Source organism: Notamacropus eugenii, chromosome 3 (genome assembly GCF_028372415.1).
Source record: "Notamacropus eugenii isolate mMacEug1 chromosome 3, mMacEug1.pri_v2, whole genome shotgun sequence".
Lineage (NCBI taxonomy): Eukaryota > Metazoa > Chordata > Mammalia > Diprotodontia > Macropodidae > Notamacropus > Notamacropus eugenii.
This window is the reverse complement of record NC_092874.1, coordinates 281474746-281498007: the sequence shown is the minus strand read 5'-3', so window position 1 is coordinate 281498007 and position 23262 is coordinate 281474746. Positions and strand designations below refer to the sequence as shown.

At 40.4% G+C, this 23262-nt stretch overlaps 1 protein-coding gene and 1 long non-coding RNA gene across 4 annotated transcripts in view; one reads left to right on the top strand and one right to left on the bottom strand.

Moving 5' to 3' along the window:
* IKBIP (IKBKB interacting protein) overlaps positions 1–23262 on the top strand; it is a 30712-nt gene that overhangs the window by 456 nt on the left and 6994 nt on the right. For 2 of the 3 annotated variants that reach the window (XM_072655663.1, XM_072655662.1), the window contains 2 exons: positions 17359–17476; positions 19824–21626. In XM_072655663.1, coding sequence (XP_072511764.1) covers positions 17359–17476; positions 19824–20654 — 949 coding nt within the window. In that variant the 3' untranslated portion in view covers positions 20655–21626. Of the gene's footprint in view, positions 1–17358; positions 17477–19823; positions 21627–23262 lie in introns of those variants that run through there. The other variant, XM_072655664.1, reaches the window with a different exon arrangement.
* Positions 2180–19826, bottom strand: LOC140534536 (uncharacterized). The gene is made up of 3 exons (XR_011977355.1): positions 18582–19826; positions 13351–13618; positions 2180–11490 (listed from the first exon to the last, which is right to left on the bottom strand). It is a non-coding gene; the product is annotated as an uncharacterized lncRNA (long non-coding RNA).

Below are 23262 nucleotides of genomic sequence, written 5' to 3'. Positions count from 1 at the left end.
CGTCCGTCCTTCCGCCCCCCCCCCATCCCCGCCCTGAGCCTCGTGGAGCAGCCGCGGGAGGGGCGCGTCCGGCCCGCCCCCGTGTAACGGAGAGGGAAACTGAGGCCCAGCGCTGATCACCCCTCCCCCCCGCATCTCAGTGTGCTCACGTCCACAGCCTCAGCCTCCCCCCTCGGGGACAGGAGGCGGAAACCCTTCAGAGCTGAATCTGTGCCCCTGCCCGCCCAGGGGTCTTTGCCCGGTCCTCATCCGCCCCGGCCCTGACCGGACCCCTCCCCCATCGATCCTCCCATCTCTTCTCTTGTTTCTCCTTCTGCCCCTCCGCAACATCCCAGGGCACCCAAGGGTCAGGGCGCCCCCTCTTCTCTCCCCCCGCTCTGCTCCCATGGTGATATCATCGGCTCCTGGGGGTTTAACCACCTCGACCCCCAGATTTAGGCAGCTCCAACTTCCCTCCAGCCCTCCAGACTCACAGCTCCAGATGTCCGGTGCACATCTTAAACTTAAGATGGAGACATCTTAAACTCAACCGGTCCAGCGCTCTGCCCCTGTGCTCCAGGACTGCCCTAGGTCAAGGGCACCACTCCCCTCCCAGCTTTGATGTCATCCTTAATTCTTCACCCAGTCTCACCCCACAAAAACCAGTCAAGGGCTATCACACGTCCACACCCTTCTTGGACACTTCCACCACCTTGGTGAAGGCTCTCACTACCTCCTTCCTGGACTATCCAAAGGCGGCTCGTCTCACTCCATTCCATCTTCCACTCAGCTCCCAGAGTCATCTTCTGAAAGCACAGGTCTCACCCTTCCACCCTCTTACTCAGTAAATGCCAGTAGTACCCTATCTTCTCCAGGCACAAATATAAAATCGTCTTCATCACCCGGGTCCTTCCTGCAGCTACATCCCTACGTCCTACATTCCAGCCTTCTTACATCTTCCTCCCCTCCAAGTACTCTACTGTCCAGTGATACTGGCCTCCTCCATGTTCCTGACACCAGACATTGCCTGACTCTGGGCATTTTCACTGGGCGTTTTCCCTCATGCCTGGAATGCTCTCCCTCATCATCGTTCCTTTCTGGCATCCCTGGCTTCCTTCAAGTCTCAGCTAAAATTCTGCCTTCTACAAGAAGTCTTATCCAGTCCTGTTTCATGTTAGTATCTTCTTATCCAGTCCTCTTTCATGTTAGTATCTTCCCCAAAGATTATCTCCAAGTGATTCTATGTATCTCTATATCGATATGTATATAAATGTCTGTATATCTATATATGTATAGATATGTATATAGATATATCTTAGTTGTACATAGCTGTTCACATTTTGACTCCCCTCCATTAGATTGTGAGCCTCTTGAGGGCAAGGACTATTTTTGCCTTCCTTTGTATTCCCAGTATTGGGCACAGTGCCTGGCACATAGTAGGTACTTAATAAATGCTTGTTGACTTTACTGGTCTGAGTTGGCTTCTCCAGACCTGCCCTCTCTTTACAAAGGAGGAAACTGAGGCCCAGAATAGTGGGGGGGGGGGGGGAGTACTGGTTCTGCAGTCAGAAGACCCTGTTTCAAAACTCACCTCTGACATTTCATGCCTGTGTGACCTTGGATCAGTCAGTTAACATTTCTGAGTTTAAGTTTCCTCATTTTTAAAAAAGAGGATCAGACAAGATGGCCCCTATGATCCCTTCTAGCCAGATCTATGGCCACAGAGTCACAGAATTTCAGAGTAAGAAGTAATTTCAGCAACCCTATAGCCAAATGCCTACAGGAAAGGAATCACCACTAGAATAACCCAACAAGTGGTCTCCCCACTTCTGCTTGAAGACCTGTAGAATCGTGTTGTCCACAACTGTACATACTACCATGCCCTCCCTGCTCCAGCCACACTTGATCTAAAATGTCTGTTGGCAAGCGTTTCTTTTCTTTTCTGTTTCATTGCTTGTTTTGTTGGTGGTGGTGGTTTGTTTTTTACCAGACCTGTGATTTCAAGACTGTAGGGAGTTCCTGGTAAGACTTTCTCTACCAGCCCATATCAACACCTGCTCTCATTTCATAGGCTTCACAAGTTGCCTACAACGCTGAGGTTAAGTGACTGGCCCCAGGCCATACAGTCAGTATGTAACAGAAGCAGGACCTCAGCCCTACTCTTCCAAGCCCTGAACCCAGCTCTCTCTGGCCACCATGCCAAAATTCTCAAGCATTTATTAAGGGCAAAAATGAGACCATTCCTGCCCTCCAGGGGCTTACATGTTACTGAAAGATACACATTGACAAGATAAGCATATGCAGGATATATAGGAAATTTAAAATGACTGGAGTTGGGGGGAGATATACTTGGTAACTGGATAACATATACTGTTGCACACGTAATTGTTTAGTGTAAACATAACTTTTATATGCTCTGGGAAACCAAAAATCAGAAAAAGCATCTTGAAGGAGGTAGCTCTTGGATGGAGGCTTGAACGAAGCTAGGGATTCCAACAGGCTGAAGTGAGTTGGGAGAGCATGCCAGGCCTTGGGTGGATCTGTACAAAAGGACCAGAAAATGGAATATTACATCACATTTGGGGAACGGAAATTGGCTAGTTTGGCTGACTGGTAAATGATGGTGGTGAAGTGTAATCCCAATGTGGAAAGATTAACTGGAGCCAGCTTGTGAGAGCCATTTGTATTTTATCCTGGAGCCAGTAGGGGACTTCCAAGACTTCTTAAGCAAGGGGAGGTTTAGACCTGTGTTGGAATATTATTTTGGCATCTTTGTGGAGATAGAGTGGGGAGTGGAGAGGCTAGATGTAAGAAGATCATTTCAGAAGTTATTGCAGTAATCCAGATAATAATGGTAGCTAGCATTTGTACAGGCATACCTCATCTTATTGTGCTTTCGCTTTATTGTACTTCCCAGGTATTGCATTTTTGTGTACAAATTGAAAGTTAATGATAACTCTGCATTGAGCAAAGTCTATTGACACCCTTTTTCTAATATCATGTGCTTGCATCATGTTTCTGTGTCACATTTTGGTAATTCTTGCAATATTTCAGACTTTTTCATTATTATGTCTGTTATTATGACCTGCGATCAGTGATCTTTGATGTTACTATTGTAATTCTTTGGGGGTAACACTAACCATGCCCATATAATATGGCAAATTTCATTGATAAATATATGTATTCTGGCTGTTCCACCAATCAGCTCTTCCCCCATCCACCCCACCCCCATCTCTCTCCCTCTCCTCTAGCCTCCAATAGTCTGTGCAACATAACAATCTTGAAATTCCTCCAGTTAATAACCCTACAATGGCCTCTTAGTGTTCAAGTGAAAGAAGAGGCAATAGATGAGACACACTTCATTGTTGTCTTATTTTTAAAACATCCCAACCTTCAGCGGTCACCACCTTGATTAGTCAGCAGCCATCAGCATTGAGGCAAAACCATCCACCAGCAAAAAGATTAAAATTCACAGAAGGCTTAGCTCAGATGATGGTTAGCATTTTTTAGCCATAAAGTATTTTTTAATTAAGGTAGGTGCAGTTTTTAGACATATACTGTTGCACACGTAATTGTATAGTATAAACATAACTTTTGTATGCTCTAGGGAACCAAAAAATTTGTGTGACTCACCTTATTGGATTACTTACTTTATTGTAGTGGTCTGTATCCAAACCTGCAATCTCTGAGGTATGCAAAGCACTTTATAGATAGCTCATTTTACTTTCACAACAATTCTGGGAGGTAGGTGTTGTTATTAACTCTGTTTTAAAGGTAAGGAAACTGAGGCAGATAAAGGTTAAGTGTCTTGCCCAGGACCACACAGCTGATAAGTTTCTGAGGAGGGGTTTGAACTCAAGTCTACCTGAGTCAGGCTCCAGCACTCTGTATACTATGGCACCACCTATGGTAGGGGGAAGGAATGCACAGAGCTTGGGTCATGTGTGACCAGTATTCTAGGGCCCAAGCTTTCACTGTACTTAGGGTTGTTTTCGGAGAGAGAGTGACAGACATGAATAATGTTGAGGCATAATTGATTTGGATGAAACTTGAGAGTAACTCTTAGGTTGTGAACCTAGATGACAAGAAGAACATGGCCTCAACAGAAATAAAAATAGGGACACTAATGCACTGTTGATTGAGCTGTGAACTGGGCCAACCATTCTGGAGAAAAACTGGGAACTACGCCCAAAGGGCTATCCAACTGTGCATACCCTTTGACCTAGCAACGCACATTACAAAGTCTGTATCCCAAAGAGATTAAAGAAAAAAGGAAAAGACATATATACAGAACTATAGCACTCTTTTTGTGGAGCAAAGAGGGGATGCCCATCAATTGGGGAGTGGCTGAACAAGTTGTGATATGTGGTTGTGATGGAATAGTATTGCACTACAAGAAATGACTAGGGAGTTGAGAAAACACTGGGAAGACCTACATGAACTGGTGCAAAGTGAAATGAGTAGAACAAAGAGAACACTGTACACAGTCCCAGCAATGATATAACAATAAATGTAAACAATAAAAGAAAAGTGAGACAACCAGAGAGCATGCGAGCAGACAGGTGGCATACAGCACTGAAACTCAGAATAGATGATGATAGACGGGTAGATTTGAAAATCATCTGCAGAAAGATGAATCCTTAAGAACTAATGAGGTCATCGAGAGAGTATATAGACAGAGAAGAGAGAACCGTGGACTGAGCCTTTCCACTTTGTTATTACAGGCCCCTGTAGCTCAGTGCCAAACCTATCCCCAAGTTGCTAGAAGCCAACTTTGTTTTTTCCCGTTGTGGTTTCTTACTTTATCTTTGCAGAGCTAGCAGGTCTCGGTGTTTCAACTGGAGAGTCAAGCTCCTGAACAATGATAATACATTGATAACTTCTTGTACTATATATGATAATTTTTGTACTGATTTTAGGTTGACAAAATGCTTTCCTCATGACAATCCTCTAAAGTACATAGAACAAGTATCATGTTTGTGCTTGATCACGTTTCCCTTCACTCTGGAGAGATGTGTAAAGGTTTTTTAAGAACTTACACAAAAATTGTTGACCTATCATATGCAAACACTACTGCTTACACCAAAATGTGATAATAGGATTTATGCAGAAGATTTTTGATGAAAGCAGACATGTTCTCTGAATTTTCCAATTTTTGGCTGCAGTAGACCTAAAAGTTACAAAAATAAAACATCAATCTTTGTTTAAAAAAAAATTCAAATAATCTTTTTGCCATTTCAGAGTAGGAAGACAGATAGAGTATTAGGAAATAGTCAAGTCAAATCAAATATATGTTAAGCACCTGCTATGCCAAGTTCAATTTAGTCTTTAGACACTAGCTTAATCTCTGCCAGCCTCAGTTTCCTCATCTATAAAACGGTGTTAATAGTAGCACGTATCTCCCAAGTTTGTTGGGAGAAAAAAGTGGAATATTTGTAAAGCACTTTGCAAATCCTTAAAGTGTTATGTAAATACTTGGTATTACTATTATTATGTGCCAAGTACTTTGCTAAGGTGTTGGGAGAGCTGTAAAACTGTCATTTTGTTGGTTGGTTTTTCCAAGTCCTTTCCTATAATTATATTTATTTAATTTAGCTATTTAAATAGCAGACCCTCACCCTACCTTTTGAATTAGCTGACTTCATTCCATCCCGGTTTTATACATTTTCATGTGCTGAGAGCCTTGGAGAATTTATAACAAAGCAGGACCATCAGGTCTCAAATAGTTTTCAGTCTTGGGGTATTTTAAATTTTGTTTTCTTTCTGGAATTTATTATGTAATGCTGACTTTGAAGTTATACTTTTCTAAGGTAGGTATGCTCATGTATTTGGGTGATGTACATTATATTTATTTGTGCATTTGTTTTCCTCCATTTGGTACAGATAGACGGAATACTCCTACCACCAGAATCATGGATTCTTAGATTACTGACATGAATTGTTTTGGGGGCGGGGTGAGGTTTTGTTATATTCCTCAGAACTGTAAGTTCCATGAGGTCAGAAATCATACTCATCTTTGTGTTCTGCTATGTTTAGTACAGTGTACTTAATAGTTAAGATGAGCTCTTAATGCTTGTCAAGGGAAAGAATTCAACGTTTATGTTGCTTTAAATGTTTATGGTGTTTCATCTTCCCAGATGAAAAGCAGCTGTTCCTATTGCAGAAAATAAACTGGTCACACTCTTTACCATGCGTCAACTTCTCCAGCACAGGGAGATGCTCTTGTTTCGCTGTGAGAAATAATTTCATAATGGAGCTTAGTCATTTGAAAGATTTAGTATCTTCTTCAGTAAAATCTGGTACTGCTTATTCTCACTGAGCCTTCTGATCCAGTGTTCCCCAGAAATGCACCCTTCACTGCAAGCTTATGTTTAGTTTCATAATTTCACAAAGTGCTGCTCTGTCAGATAAATTTCATTTTTACAAGAAACTCCAACAGAAAATTAAAGCACAGACACAAGTGTAATTAACAGCACCACTTCCACTTAGATATTTACCAGGTTGTACCTACTGTAGATAAACATGCTACACTCCACACTTAAAAGCTCTGTGATTTTATCAGCGGTATAACTCCTTACATTGTAGATTGCCACTCCACTCTAGTAGACAGTAGTAGATAGCTGCTGTGCCCAGCCTGCCAATGAGTGTCCCCAGACTTAGCTATACTGGTCCTTGGAGAATAGACAATTCACCACAAGGCCTATACTTGAAGTTTGTCCAGCTTGGTAGGCCTTGAACTGACACTTTCATGGTCAAGTCCATGCCACAAGGAAACAGAGGAAAACGACTACTTCAGAAACAGCTAAATTCTGTAGGAAGATTTCATTTAAACTCAGCTTTCCCTAGAAGATGAAGTATTGCTAGAATGCATGAAATGTTTTTAAATATCAGTGCAAATCCATCTGCCCAAAAGGTTTTCCAAACATAGTCTTGTTATTTTTTAATTATGATGAGATAGTCTTCTGTACTTTTTTTTTTAAGTTTGTGAACACTTGTATAGGGTATCACATAGAGCCCTCTGTGGCATCATAACCTAGTGATTTTTGTTTTCATGCCTGTGAAATAGATTGAAATGCTCAGCAGGTGACCTCTCAAGATGAGTTTTCATTAACTATCCTATTTCCATTCCTGATGAAACATGTGCCCAGGTTTGTGCTGCTCTGTGGGAAATACAATTACAGAATGGAGATCCTTTCCAGAATGGAGGTATGAATTGGACTAGTTGGTCTCTGAAGGCCTTGGACATGATTCCCTGATCGTAAAAAAGTCAGGCCACATCTGGGAGATGGTGTTCAGTTCTAGGTACCACCTTTTAGGAAAGACAATGACAAGGTGAAAAGTGACTAGATGAAGGTAACCAGAATGGTTAGGGGACTAGAGACCATGCCATGCAAACATGAAAGGGTTTAACGAACTAGAGGTGTCTGGGTAAGAAAAAAACTGGGGCTACATGGAAATAAAATTATATTCAAGTATTTGAAAACCTGTCATGTGGAAGGAACATTTAGATGGTTCTTGCTTGGTGATAGACAACAGAACTACAAAGGAGAGATTTCAGTTCAATGTCAAGAAAAAACTTTGCAGCAATTAGAAACATTCAGGATAGAATGGGTTTCTTTATAAGGTAGTGGCTTCCCCTCCCTGGAAGTCTTCAAGGAAGAACCAGATGCCTAATTGTCAGGAATGCTGGAGAGAGGATTCTTGTTCAGGTAGAGATTGGAGTAGATGTCCCCAGGGGCTTTGCCTATTGGAAAACTTTATATTAACTGTGGAACAAAAGTAATAAAAAAGATAGGAAAATATTTGATAAAAAAATCTATTTTCCTTCAATAATAAAAATTATCTTCATTTTTGGCAGCATTTTTTCAGACAAAAAAAAATTACATTGAAATAAACTTTCTATCTTTCAACTACAATGAATAGAAATCTGGTCTTGAAGTCAAGAAGGCCTGAGTTAATGTACCATATACTGGCTGTGTCACCTCTCTGTGCTGTAGGCCAGAGGTATCAAACATGTGTCCCAAACCAGATTAAAATGTAATTGGGAAATATTTAACAAATAAAAAATACAGCACAACATACATAATGTTAATATGTAGTTTTCTGTGTTAAGATGAGGCCCATAGGTATCCTTTACATACATTACATACATATTTGAATTTGACACCACTGCCCTAGGAAGCTCTTGGAAACTATTAGTTCAAAGAAGGTGGCAACCAGCATTGGTAAAATAATTTCTTGCACTCAGGAGTTCCTTGTGCCATTGAAGTCAAAAGTCCAGTTCCCATCCCTGTCTAAAAGCTTAATATTTGGAAAATGTTGGTCAATATAGCTATTTTTCCTTGTTGCACCGATAAGACACACTGGAACTATACCAGTAATATCACTCCTGAGATTTCCATCCACCTACTTCACCCCCCAGTATAACTTTAGCTCCTTGAAGGCTGGTACCGTTTTAGCCTTCTTTTCCTGGCACATGGAAGGTGTTTAATGCTTGCCAAATTGACTTGAATTTAATTCATGCTTCTGATGGATACTTATGGCCCTAATTTATACCATTTAATTCATGGCACTTCAGTAGCCAACCTTGTTTTGAGATTATTAATGAGTTATCTCTCAAGCACCTCTTCGATTTAGGGGGAAGTTTTATACTTTTAGAAAGCAGCAGAATCTCCCCAGGAAAACTATTAATTGTGTACAGATGACAACTAGGCAAGTGTTGTTGCACTGTGTAGCATGGCCCCTCTGATCTCTCTTACCAGGACCAAGTGACACCACACTAAGCAAGTATTATCCCTCAGGATCCTCCCCAACGAGGTATGGTGCTAATATGTTGTGCTAACCCCAATCACAGAAATGTTGGAGAGGCCATGCTGCACAGTACTAAAATCCTGTGTGTCATTTTGCACATATCAGTGTATCTCTGGACCCTTCATTCAGAAAACCCTGCATAAAAATGGATTTCAAGAAGTTGATGTTTTCTCAACAATGAGACGATCAGAAGGATGCAAAATAGGCCATTTGTTATCTGTAGAGAAACATACTCCAGCAGTGGTTCAAGAGAATTTCTTGAATTAATTCTGGAATAATTTAAGCATCTTTGATTTCCTTTCTAATTGCTGTAGCCCCATATCAGCTCTTCTCCAGAAATGAAGCTTATATATCTCAAATGAGCTCTCTACCTCAGAAATTTGAGATGTTTCTACTTTAGCTCTGAAAGTATGTTACTTTTCTCATTCTTGTGGAATTTTAAATTTTTTTTATTCTTTGTACCTTTGCCTTCTTTAAGGCATCGGTTTGAGATAGCTTGTTCTAGGTTAGGCAATATCAACTATCATTTGTGAATCAAGAATCCCATTACTCCCTCTTTCTCTCCCTACCACTTGCACTGGTGCAGCAGGGCAGCTTTCTCTTGCATTATTTGTATGATGAAATCTTAACCATCTGGAACGCCTTCAGGAAGGCTTTCTAAATAGTGGATTTTTTTTTACATTATTTAACTCTTGTTTTGATGATACTCTTTCCAAAATGTACAACCCTTTCCTGCCTTCTTGAAAAGAATCCACTAACTATAATTTTACCAGTTCTTCATGATTGATAAGATATAGGACTGAATGACTTTGGAATATAATTTTTTTAACAAGTCACAGAAGTTACTTTTTGGCCATTTGCTTCTTTCTCTCACTTCAGAAAACCATCTTCTTGCTATCATTGTCCTGGACTTATCAGTCTGGGGCCCCTAAAGTGGCTTGCAGGTCCCAAGGTCTTAGCGTATAATGACCAGTTCCCTATAGTTGAGTGTCACATCAGACTCTTCTAGTACAGGCTGCATGCAGACAATGATGTTTTACCCCTACTGTTGACTGTTACTCCTTGTCCACCACATGTATAATTACAATTTGCCCTCCTCCCTGAAACTCCATAACAGCATCATCAGGTACTTCTGATATATAGAACATAAGACAGCACTGATTATGCCTTGCTTTCTGCTTGTAATTAAACATAGCATGGTGCTCATGCAGCCTTACCAAAAATGATTTCCGTTGACTAATTATTATTACTTATAATAATAGTGCTCACAATAGCAGTCTCCCATTATGACATTTTTTTCTGGCCTGAATGTTCTTTTTCCCTTACTCAAAATGGTAAGTATGACTTGGTCTGCCCTTCTGGCCAGGCTCCTCTCATTGGGCTGACCCCTACTAGAGGAACCACTATTCAGAATACTCTTATCTCTACCACTAACACAATAGACCAACAGACATTGCCTTATTTGCCATCCACACTCATAGATCATCTGGGCAGACTGTTCTTGGAATGTGAAATGTCTCTCAGTATTTCAGGAACTTGTACTAGGATGTTTGGGCACATGGGGCTTAACTCAGAAGAATTTAATTTGGTAAACGTCTTTTATTAAGCACCTCCCACATGCCAGGCATAGATAATAGAGAGCTTGAAAGGAGTTCCTGCCTTCTAATCCACCACACTCATTTTGCAGATGAGGAAAGTGAGACTAAGATAGGTGAAGCAACTTGCCCAAGGTCACACAGGTAGTGGATGGCAAAGCACGGCATCTGAACCGTGGTGCTCAGACTTCACATCCAGTCTTTCTCCTTTTCTCTGTGCCTGGCACTGTGTACTACGCACTTTACAAATATCTTCTCTCTGGATCCTCACAACAACCATGGGAAGTAGGTGTGATGATTATCACTGTTTATAGTTGGGGGCAAACAAGTGAAGTCTGAGGCCAGATTTGAAGTCAAGTCTCTCTGAACTCTAGGCCCGGCACCGTGTCCACTGCAGTGTCAACCAGCTACCTACCTTTGATTAGAATCTGACCAGTGTATATAATTAAAGAATGTATATAATTAGAGACTTTGGAAGGGCAGAGATGGCTTCCAACTGGAGAAATGTAGGGCTTCCTAGAGAAGATGGGACCTGAACTTTACCTTTAAGAATCCAGATATCTCAGCTGATAGAAATGGTGCACATTCCAGGCCGAGAGAACAGGAGCAGTGGTGGGTTGAGTTCAAGGAAAAGAAAGAAACATAAAGTGCATAAAGAGAAATAGTATGAAATATGCTTGAGGAGGCCAGGTTTGGACTTTCTAGTGTTGGGGAAAGAACCCTGAACTAGGAAATCTGCATCTGATTCTTAGCTGCTGGCAGTTTTCTCCAAATCTCAGAATTGGAAAGGATTTGGGAAGTTCCCAAGGTCAACATTTAACAGCCCCTGCTTGCCTGGCAAAGCCTATCAGCTCATGAAGAAGGCCATCCCCTTTGGTATGGCTCTAATTATCAGGAAGTTTAACATTCAACATCGGCCTCTCTGTGTCTTTCACCCTGTGCTCCTAGTTCTCACCTGTGGGGCCATGCTGAACAAGTCTGTCCCCTCTTTCATGTAATAGCCCTTCATGTACTCGAAGCCATCATGACCCTCTGAAATCCTCTCTTTTTCCAGAAGAAACAGGTGTTTCCTTTAAATCAGCCTGGTGAGCTTCAGTTTCCTTCCCTGTAAAATGAAAGGACTGAACTAAATCTCTAAGATTCTTTGCAGTTCCTAATATACTACGGTTATGTGATTAGAGGTGCGCATTAAAACTATTCTTGCTTATACAGTTTCTGCTGACACGATAGCAGACTGTGTTGTTCTTCAAGTCCCTCCTGCTGTTGGATTTGGAACTGAACAAGCACAAATGGAATTGAAATTGTATCTTTATGCATTCAATAAAATTGATAGCCTTGTGTCTACATGATAAAAATTCCTCAGGAAATCTTTTATGTAATTGGATGTTATATTCTGAGTAATTCCTTGCTGCCTGGGATCAGCAAGGTAACAGTGAGGACCAAGTAGACAGCATTCGCACCCACTGCTTTCTCAGGCAGGAGGAACTATTTCAGTTAAGTTTGTGATTTTGGTAGTCAGACATACATTAGATTGGGGTCTATGAGCAACAGGTAGATGTAGAATAACTCTGGAAGGTTGAGGAAAATGACATTTTTCCAACCCTGAAAGGTTTTATTTTATGAATACCTGCAGCTTTGGGAAGATGCATGAACAAGCTTTACTCAGCTTTAAAGGCAGAACTTGATTCAGCTCTCATGATAATAATGACTAGCATTGCCTGAATAGACTTAGATCAACTATATTGTAAAGTTGGGGCAGCTAGGTGACCCTGTGGATAGAGTACCCAGCACAGAGTCAGGAAGACCTGTGTTGAGATCCAGCCTCAGCTACTTAACTAGCTCTGTGACCCAAGGTAAGTCACTTAACCATGTTTGCCTCAGATTTCTTATCTATAAAATGAACTGGAGAAGAAGATAACATCTTTGGCAAGAACACCCCAGATGGGGTCACACAGAGCCAGGCACGACCGAGCAACTGTGTCCACAGGATAAACTGGTCAAAAATGTTTTCTGAAAAAAAGTGCTGTCATAACTTGTTGACTTTCTCAGAGCTATATCTAGCTTGTGTTGTGGCTCAATTTTAAATACTGAAACCACTCTCTCAAAAATATATAGCTCAGTTAACAGCATTTCATTATAACAATACTGTGGCTTTTTAGTGATCATTGGGCCAAAAACATAACAGGCTTCATAGCTTTGTGCTGAGAACCATTCACATCTGACATGGGGCTAATTGTTCTAATATAAGTAGGTTTTTTGACTCCACAGATACTGCTCTACACCTTTAAAATACTTAAAAATCTACAAAGAATTTCAATAACTTTTCCTTCCAAGTCTTTTTTTTTTTTGGAGGGGGTAAGGCAAGGCAATTGGGATTAAGTGATTTGCTCACAGTCAGACAGCTATTAAATGTCGTGTCCGAGGCCACATTTGAACTCAGGTCCTCCTGACTCCAGGGCAGGTGCTTTATTCACTGCAACACCTAGCTGCCCCTCCAAGTCTTAATATGAACTGATATTTTGCAATAATTCATCAATATTTTCTTTTAAACCCCCTTTCCAGGGCATATACAGATGTGCATTTCTTCTCAATCATTTTGCACATCTGCCTACAGCGATCAATCTATCAGCAAGTATTAAGCACTTACTGCTTGCCAGACACTGTGCTAGGCACTAGGGGTTCAAATAGGAAGAATGAAGCAAATCCAACTGAGAAGGTGCTTCCATTCTGATGGAAAGGATAAGTACATATGTAAAGATATAGCCAACAAATCAAGAGAGAATAAAATGCAGTGAAAAACACCGTAGCTTAAGATGGAGAGCGCCGCAAGTGGAGGAATAGGAAGTCTCCGTGTAGAAGGAAGTGGTTGAGCGGAGTCATAAAGTAAGGGACTGGTGTATGGGGTATTCAGGAGGGCTAGCACCTCTGGTGTACCCTTGGTGTCTACGTGTCACCCAACTCTCACCTGTGGCCCCAAGAAGCTGTAGTATCCACAGTGAACACACCTTGATAAAAGCATCAGGTTATAAGCCAGGTTGTGGGTAACCAGCAAGCCTCAGATCTTCTGGTGAGTTAGGGAGGGGCCTACTCCAAGTGTGCAAAGACTTCCCTCAGCAAGATAGGCAGTGCGGAATGCGTAGAGCTTGGTCAGACATCAAAGACACCACGGTCATCCACTGCATCTCGGGCCATCGTTATCTTGACTTTTGTCTTGCCACTGGACTTCAGTGACTCTAGAAAAGAGCATGAGACTGATGACTTTGCACCCATCGTGATGTCATTGCCCCTCTTTGGAACAGAGGATGAACAACAAAGGAAGAGACAAGGGGAAGGAGTATCCATTGAGGGAGGGAGGTCCAGAGCAGAGGATGGAAAGCTCCAGATGATGAACTAAAGGCCAGTTTGGCCAGATTGCCAAGTACAGGAGGTAAAAGATACGTTGAGGCCAGATTGTGAAGAACTTTTGAAAACTAAGGAGAGAAATTTATAGTTGCACCTAAAGGCAAAAGAGACCCTGATATTGACTGAGTGTTTAAGAACAATCACTTTGGCCACTGAGTGGAGGGTGGACTGGCATGGGGAGAGAATTGAGGCCTGGAGACCAATTAGGAGGCCACTGCAGAAATCTCAGCAAAAGGCCATAGCTGTGGGAGGATGAAGAGATGGGATGAGACAGACGTTGTGGGGACAGAAATGGCAACATTCAGCAGCTAACCGTGGGTTGAGGAAGAGGGAGGAGTTATGATATAACACCAAGGTTAAAAACCTGGAGGTTGCAAGAATAGGAAGCCTTCATCAAAAGTAGGTTTGGAAAAGGGCCAGATTTGGGGGAAGGGATCATGATACTATTGCATTTGATGTATCTCCAGAACATCCAGTTTGAAATGTCCACTAAGCAGTTGGTGCTGGGATGGACATCAGGGAAAAGGCAGGGGCTGAATATGTATCTCTGGGAGTCATTTGCATTAGTATAATTAAACCTGTTGGAGCTGATGAGATCACTGGGCATGTAGAGGGAGAAGGGAAATGATTCTAGGACAAAGCCTTGGGGAGTAGCCACAGTGAGGGGATGGGACAGGAATAGTGAATGAGCAAAGGAGTCTGAGGAGTGGGTACATCAAAGGAGAAGCAGGAGACAGGCAGGTCGTGAAAACCCAAATCAGTGTATCCAAGAAGAGACACTTGTGTCAGATGTGGTAGAAAGGTTGAGAAGGATGAGGACTGAGAAAAGCCCATCAGATTTAGCGATTAAGAAATCACTGGCAGCTTTGGAGAGGGCAGCTTCAGTTAAGTGATGGTCAGATGCCACATAGTGAAGAAATGCCTTATGCCTTTAAAGACACTATATTAAAGTGCAGATGATCTCCTCTTCTTCTCCCCCTCCTTCAGTAATTCAGACCTGTTCTATACTAGATCTTTGTCATTAGCCCTCCTGTTTTGTTGTTTTTTCTCTCATTTCTTCTGTCTCTTGTTAATTCTGAACTTTCACACAAATAGTTTGGCTTTGTATACACATTATCCACATTCAGAGTACTCCTGTCATCCTTTACAGCAAACCAGTCACAAGATGTTGAATGTAATTTTCTGGTCTTTGCCTCCTTGGCTTTGTTTAAAGCCCTGGAGAAGAGGTAAGAAAATGTACCTACTTCCCTTTTTTGCAGAGATGGGAAACAATAGTTATGTTGTCAGGTTCAGTTGATACTGAACTGATTTTTTTCTTTTTATTCTTTGTTAGAAGAAGCGGCTCACTAAGTGTGTGGGAAGGGACACGTTCTATATGAAGGATAGGCCTGGTGTGGTAGTTTAAACCTGTACCCTGTTTCTGGAGGACACTGAGGCTAGAGAATCTCCTGACTCCAGGATTTCAGAGCTGCAGTTGGCTAGGTCAATCTGGTATCTGCACTAAGTATAGCATCAATATGGTGAGCACCTTGCTTAACTAGGTCAGAAATTAGAATCAAGCCCTTGAGTGGCCCCTGAACTTCCAGCCTGGATGAGAGAGGGATACCCAGTCTTTCCCACTCCCTCCACAAAAACAGAGTGATGTAAAGACAAAAAATATCCATTAAAAATTAAGTTTTATTCCAACCGCTGGCACATCCCAGGCACATAATATATATTTGTTGAGTTGATTATTGATAGATTATATGAAACTACTTTGCACCATCAGTGCTCCTACCCCAACTTCTCCCAAATCGAACTACTCCAGAAGCCCAAGAGGCCTAAAATCCTAGTGACCAAATAGTTAAGGGTTCACCATATCGAGAGACTTGATCTTACAGGATTGGGCCTGCTTTGCTAGTGCTGCCTAAACTCTGGCCTTTGGGTTGGCAGATCATTATTAGTCCTTGCCTTTTGCCCCCAAACACACAGAGATATATACACATACATCTTAACCTTCTGTCATATTTTTACTGTATATTTGCGTATGCTGACTTGGGTAGATGAGAACAGTCAAGAAATGATAACCGTAAGGGAGACATTACTAAGATTTTAGCTTGAAAAAAGTTTACACAGTCTAAGTAGGGTAATCAGATTTTATAGAAATCACTTGGAGACTCTCTTATTTCATACATCACTGAATTTAATTCTTCAGGAAAACCCTCCTGGAGATCAATAATGCCCTATTAATTTTATCTCCCCAACGTCCCTCACATTTGACCCCTCCCCTCCATTCCCATGGCTACCACTCCTACAAACCCTCTTTACTATGACATGGCTTCCATTCTATCCACCTACCAAACCATGCCTCCCCCTCCGCCAATTTCATCCTCCCTGTTCAGTGATGTCATTCTTCTCTGCTCAGAACCTGTAAGTGGTTTCCTCTTCCATTTCCCAGCATTCAGAGCTTTCATAGTTTGGCTCTTTCTGCCCTCTGCCCTATCTCACCTCCCACCCTTCTGCAGACTCTGCACTGCAGCCAGCAGAACTTCTCAGTCATCCTGGACATGCTTTTTATTTACCTCCTTCCATGTCTTTCCTAGGCTGAAAACATCCAGCCCTCCCTCTTCTTCTTCCTCCACCTCTCCATGGTGGATTTGTACATGCTCTAAAGCCTAACTCAGTCACAGGGTTAGAGGTGGAAGGGTTCAACTTCTCACTGTACAGAGGAGGAAACCAATACCCAGGGAGCTTAAAGTACTTACTCAAAGGCCCATAGATATTAAGTGGCACCATCAGAATTTGAACTCAGGTTCTCAGACTCAGATTCTATCCCTGGCTACTGAAACTTTCTGCCAAGTCTGCAGTTACTACCTTCTGGCCACCCCAAACAGCTTTGGCTTCGTGTCACCTAGTACTTTGCTTGACCATATCACATGTATTTCTCATGTAGCTATTTGTGTATGTACTATATCTGCTTCCTAGACCATAAATTCAGTAAGGCAATTTCTCATCTAAACTATGTATCTCCCTGAGCATTTAGTACAGTGCTCTGCGCAAGTAGGAATTAGATGTTTTAATTCAATTAGTTTAATTGAATTGAATAATTTTCATAGTTTAAAAACTAAAAGCTTTATGATCAATTTTAATTACTCAGTCTTAGAATATATTTGTTCATCTCAGAAGTGGGTAAGTCCTTTAAGATAATGTTCAATTATCAGTTGTGAGAACTTTTTGTTTAATAATTATGCTAAGTCTGACAAATTCCTTTGCTGCTTTATAAAATAGAGATTTTCTTCTAAATCTTAGAGGCAGCATGGTGCTGTGGAAAGAGGCCTGCGGAAGAGTCAGAGGAGCAGAATTCCAGTCTCACCCCAGATACTTATTGTGGCTTTTGAGACCTTGGGTGAGGTGGCTCAAAGCCCTCTGGCCCTTAGTTTCCTCAGCAGCAAAAAAAATAAAATAAATCAAAAGTTAATTTCCAGAATTAAATTTATGATCTTGTGAACTGGAATGTGTTTTACAATTTTGATGCAAAATAGTCCCTACTGGAAATATAGTATTATTATTTTTGTTTGCTTATCTTTTACAGGTTTGTATTTCAGCAGTCAGAAAAGTTTGATAATGTAGAAAATAAATACCAGCTACTGAAATTGGAAGCTGCAGAGTTCCATGGCCTTCAAAGTCAAGTCGATTTAATTTCTGAAAAGGTAATAATTTCAACATAGGATAAGTTTGGTAAAGATTACTGTGCTTAACAAATATGAAGGTATTTTATCCAAATGCATACCTGAAGGGTTTTACAAAAATGTCTTATTTTTCATTACAGTATTGAACTCATTAAAAAAATGTGGGGAAAAGGAAGCAGAAAAGGATGATGAGTTTGGTTTTAGACATATTGAATGTGAGGTTCTGTTGGGACATTCAGGTAAAGCTAAACCAAGAGGAAGTTGGAAATGAAGGTCTGAAGCATGGAGGGAAATAGAAACCAGAGATCTAGATTGGGGAGTCACCCACACCAAGGTGTTAGTTGGAGCCATGAGTACAGATAAGCTCTTTAAGGAAGGGAGATGATGAAAGAAGAAAACACCTCAGGCAAAACGTTGGGGAATGCCTAAAATTGGGGAGCAAGGAGAGGAAAAAGAGCCAGAGAGACAGACAAAAAGAAGTGGACAGAAAATTCATAGAAGAATCCCAAAAGTGCAGGGCCACAGAACCTCAAGGGAGGAGAGTTTCAAGAAGGGCAGGAAGCGAATCAATAATGCCAAGTACTACCAAGAGACAGAGGAGAATGGAAACAGAAAAGCCCATTGAATTGGGCAATGGGGAATTCATTGATGACCCTCAAGAGAATTTTTTATGTAGAATATGGAAGCCAGATTGCCAGAGACTAAGGAGTGGGAAAGTTGTAAAGTGTCGGCATTGAATGCTGCCAGAAAGAGTGCCAGTAAAAGATATGGGGCAGTACTTCCAGGGAGGGTAACTTAAGGGTAAAGAAGCAAAAAAGCTAGTAGAGAGAGAGAAGTGGAAGGTGCCAAAAAGAGGATCTCAGATAAGGAGCAACTTGCAGGAAAGGTAGAAGGGATTGGGATGAAGGCCATCTGTAGATAGGTTTGCCCTTGGAAACAGAGATACTACTTCCTCTAATACAAAAAGAAAAGGAGAAAAAAAATGACTGACAGATAATTGTTGTGGACAAAGAGATTCCAGTATCATGTAGCATCTGAGACTGAGGTTTGGGAGGGAAGGAGTGTGCATAATATTTGAAACAGTTTCTGTGGTGAAGGCATTGCTATGTGATTTCGAGGGACTCACCTGAATGTAAAGACAGCAAGTTTGGTTTTCAGCATGTTAGGTTTGAGGTGATGGCAGAACACTCAAACAAAGCTGTCCAGAATCCAGTTAGAGATCCTGTGGAGAGAACGTGAAGATTTGGGAGTTATCTGTAAAGGTGAAATTCTAAGCCCTGAAAGTGGGTGACATCTATGAGAGAAACTAAAGTGACGACTCACACCAGGCCTTTGACCAATGGGTGACCTTAAGCAACTGGAGACACCACAGGAGAGTGGTGATGATTCACTTCAGGTTCCACTGGCCAAATCTGGGCTAGCACAGGACTGGCGGCCCCTAATATCATCTCTTTGTCTTTGAGAAATAAATTCCTTATGTCCCCCAAGGCTAACCTTGTTAATAAAAGGCACCTCTTTGACCTGTAAGTTATAGGTACTACAGATTATCAGTCTATGTGGAGGTTTACCAGTGTTCCAAGAGGCATGTCAGAATATAAAATATAAAAACACATATTATTAGGTAAGTATTATAGAATCTGAGACCATATCATGTCAGCATAGCCAATTAGGAGCCAGACTGGGACTCCGGAAGTCAGCATATACTGACTGCCTAACCCCGGGCACAGGCTTAATTAAGCCCTTAATGCCTGAAGGCAACTCTCTTCCAACTTAAGTTGAAGAGGAAGGGACAATTTGCAACTGTCTCTACACCAACAAAATCACAGATCTAGACCAAAAATTGTAAGGACTTTCAATCTCACTAACTTTCTGTATTCATTTTTGCACTTGTTTGTAATTTCTACAAAAGGTAACTTTCAGGTACTTTCTCTTTAAGAGGTTTCAAAAACCACAAAGAAAAATGTTTCTATGAAAAAAAATTTTCTTATCCAAATGCTTTTAGAATGAATACCCAGATTGTAAGTTAGAGGCAGCCAAGTAAATGATACAACTTATCTAGATCACTTTTATACCCCTTCAAAAAAAAAAGATAAAAAGAAATTAAGATGAAATTCTCTCTTGCTTTTAATGCTATTTACTAAGAAACAAATCTCCAAGACCTCAAGAAGGGTGCAGTAAAATGAAACAATTAGTCAATAATTTCCCCTTTGTGTGTAGTTTTCTGATACTGATGTGCTTACGTATTTTAGAGTATCTTCAGAACTTGAACTTTCTACATCTCTTATGGTCCTGATTGTTAATGTGTGTGTTTCTCCACCATTAACTGCTATTAAGTAGACTTGGGAATTGTTTTGTGTTACAAATGCAGCTTGAGTCCACTGAAAGTGTCCTGCAGGAAACTACATCAGCCATATCTTTGATGACCCAGTTTGAGCAGGAAGTGTCCGGTCTCCATAGCATCATCCATGACATTAAGAACAGTGAGCAGGTGCTCATGCAAAGGATGCAGAGTGTTAATGTGAAATTTAAGAATGTTACAGATGCCTGGAAGAGAAACCTAGATGACATGAATGCTCATACTGGTGGTTTAAAATCCGAAGCCAAACGTATGCATTCTCATGTTACTGGCCAGATTAACCTGGCTGAACAAGGAATAAAATTACTCACCGAAAGACTCAAAGATTTGGAAGATAGCACCATGAGGAATATTAGAACCATCAAGAGGCAAGAAGAAGATGACCTTTTACAAGTGGAAGAGCAACTAGTGTCTGATACAAAAGCAGTTGAAAAGTTAGAAGAAGAACAGAGAAGTCTCTTTGCTAGAGAAATAGATCTCAGCAATAAGCTGACTGACTATGAGCCTAAAGTTGAAGAATGCAAGACCCATTTGCCAGCACTTGAAAGTGCCGTTCACTCAGTTCTGAAGGTCTCCCAAGATCTGATAGGGACAGAAAAGAAAATGGAAGATTTAACCATGAAGATGTTTAATATGGAAGATGATATGCTGAAAGCGGTGTCAGATATCATAGATATGCAGAAAGCCCTGGAAGGAATGCAGTATGATAACAGCATGCTGAAAATGCAGAATGAACTACATTTTCTAAAGGGCAAAGTTCAGGAGTTCATAGCATCTTCAAGTATTAGAGAAAAAGGAATTTTAGAATATGACCTAGAAAATAAAGGGATTGGTGAACAGTAAATTCAGTCAATTGATGTTAGGAGGAAGTGTGTTATCTCATACATTTATATCACGTTTTGTAGTTATTTTGATATATGGTAAAAATGTCTCACTTATGTAGCATGATTACAGAACAAGGGGGCCTCATTCACATAAGAGGGTTTTCCAGATAACCAAAATGTAGCCATGTGTATGGCCAAAACTTCCCCAAAATCATAACCATTTTCACTTAGGTTCCTAAAATGTATGACATATTTCCCTACCTTCTTAAATAGATATAGTTGACATAATTTAGCCTCTAGGTTGTCATTATAAGCATGAGTTATTTTAGGGACTTGAAATGCAATTGTGGCCTCAGGTGGCCACAGACTGCTATGAATTTTGAGTCAACATGTATATTGTCATGTGGTGTAGTGGAAAGAGCACTAGACTGAAAGTCAGAAGACCTGGGTTTGAGTCCCAGACCTCCCACTATAGGAGGCAAGTCACTTGACCTCTCAGCCTCATTTCCTTTCCCTCTCAGTAAAATGGGAATGATGGTATCTGGCCTGCTACCTCACAGCATTGTCATCGTGAGGGTGGTGGTGCCTTGTCAACACAAAGGTATCGATCACCTCTCCTATCAATAGATCTACTTCCAGCAGCACCCCTCATCTCCATTGCTGATATTCTCTTAAGCCTCTGTGGGCTAGGAAATGAGACAAACACACTCGGCATGAGTAGGAAGAATAAATAAGTAGGTGCAGAGGGTGAGCTTCGAGGGACTCATTGCATGAGCATTATTAGTGCATGGACAGTTTTGTGTCATCCATTCCAGCTAAGCAGATCTCTTGTTTGCTCACATCTTGGATCTTATCTGTGTTCTGTATGCTTGAGCTTATCTGATAAATGAAGTCATATATTTATTACCCAGATAAACTAAATAAGCCTATGGATTGTATTGGGGGGGTGTATATTAAATAATAAAAACAGTAAAATAAAGTTTAGAAACTATTTCTGCCTTTTTCAAATATTTCAACTCAAAGCATTATTCCAGACATTACTCAAATTACCCAGATGAATTATTTTTCTTGTTTATATTTTTTTTGTCCTTAATTATGTACAGTTGCCAAAGAAAGCAGGATCTAAATACACTGAGAAACATGAGCTGAGTCTTTAAGATTGAGTAGTTACGAAATACAGATTTAATTCCTGCAATTTTATCTTTAAATTTCTTGACTTCTGAATGTTAACATTCTTACCCATAATTGTGTAGTAACAAATGTATGTTCTTTATTTACACCATATTATTCAGTTTAACCTAGGAACATTTATGAACTGAAATAGTCTTGATTTTTTAAATGGCATAACAGATTAGAATATTAGCAAAAGTTATCATTATAAAAATGTTTTCGCCCCTATTCTGTCTCCTCCATTTATCATCATAGACCCTTTAATGACTTAGTAGAAACTCCCTGGCAGACATGATCTCTCTCTGTTAGTGGAATCTTCTTAATTATATATTTTTTTCATGTTACCAACTTGTTGGTACAATTTACATTACAAACTTGGACGTAGCTTAGGTAAATCTTATGTGATATTTAGAACCAAAGTGCCCCACCATACTTTACAGGGACTATTAACAAGGAATTTGACAACATCATGAATGTGTGAAGTAGATCAGATAATAATTTATATAATCAATAAATAAGAGCACTATTCATAGGGCATAGGGCCCAGTATATTCTTCCACTGAGGATTTACAAATTTAATTTTTCAAAAATATTAGTCTGAATTATATGCATAAAATTCTCCTCCCCCTTCTCATTCATTTATTGCATGCAGCTATTGAAATCTCAACAAACTGTAACAAATATGGAATTATAATATTTATCTTGCCTTTAAGAAAATAATTCACTTATATTTCAAGACTTGCTTTTTAAAAATTCTTTTCACCTGATGTCTCATGGTACATGGTGATGTAGAGGTCATAAGTGCTAGGCAAGCAGAAGGCAAGCTCTGGTGGATCCTTCAAAGCTGGAAAAGGCCCAACAATGGAGCACCATCTCTCAGTCAAGGAAGAGCCTAGCTAAGGTTGTACTGCCTTGTTGCCAGACGGTGGTCACCAGGCTTTTCAGTCACAGCAACTCCTGAATACTAAGGTACAGAGGATTTGCCACCTGCATTCATGCCAATGGAATTGTGGGTCCTAGAAATAGTCAAGTAGATAGTATTGAATTTTGTAATCATCTTAGAAGGTCATCAAAGATTTCCATTCACCATATTTTTTTGTCTTCTTTACTACAAAATAAATCATAGTATAGAAAAAGGGGCTTTTGTTAACAGTAAAAAAAAAACTTCCTAAGTACACTTGCTATAAAATTTCCAAATGTATACTTTTAAAGACTTTTACTCTAGTGATTAATACAGTTAACCAAGTAGGTTTAGATACTTTATTAAGTATTTATTTCATCACTCCAAAAGAAAACTGTAAAATTTAGGGTTAACAGTCCCCTAATCTGTAATTATAAACTCATAATTGAATCCACAGTTCTGATCAAGGCTTGATGCACATTAGAACAGTAAAATGAAACTTTATGTCTATCTGCATTACAAGACAGATTATGGAATCTTGGGTCAAAAAAAAAAT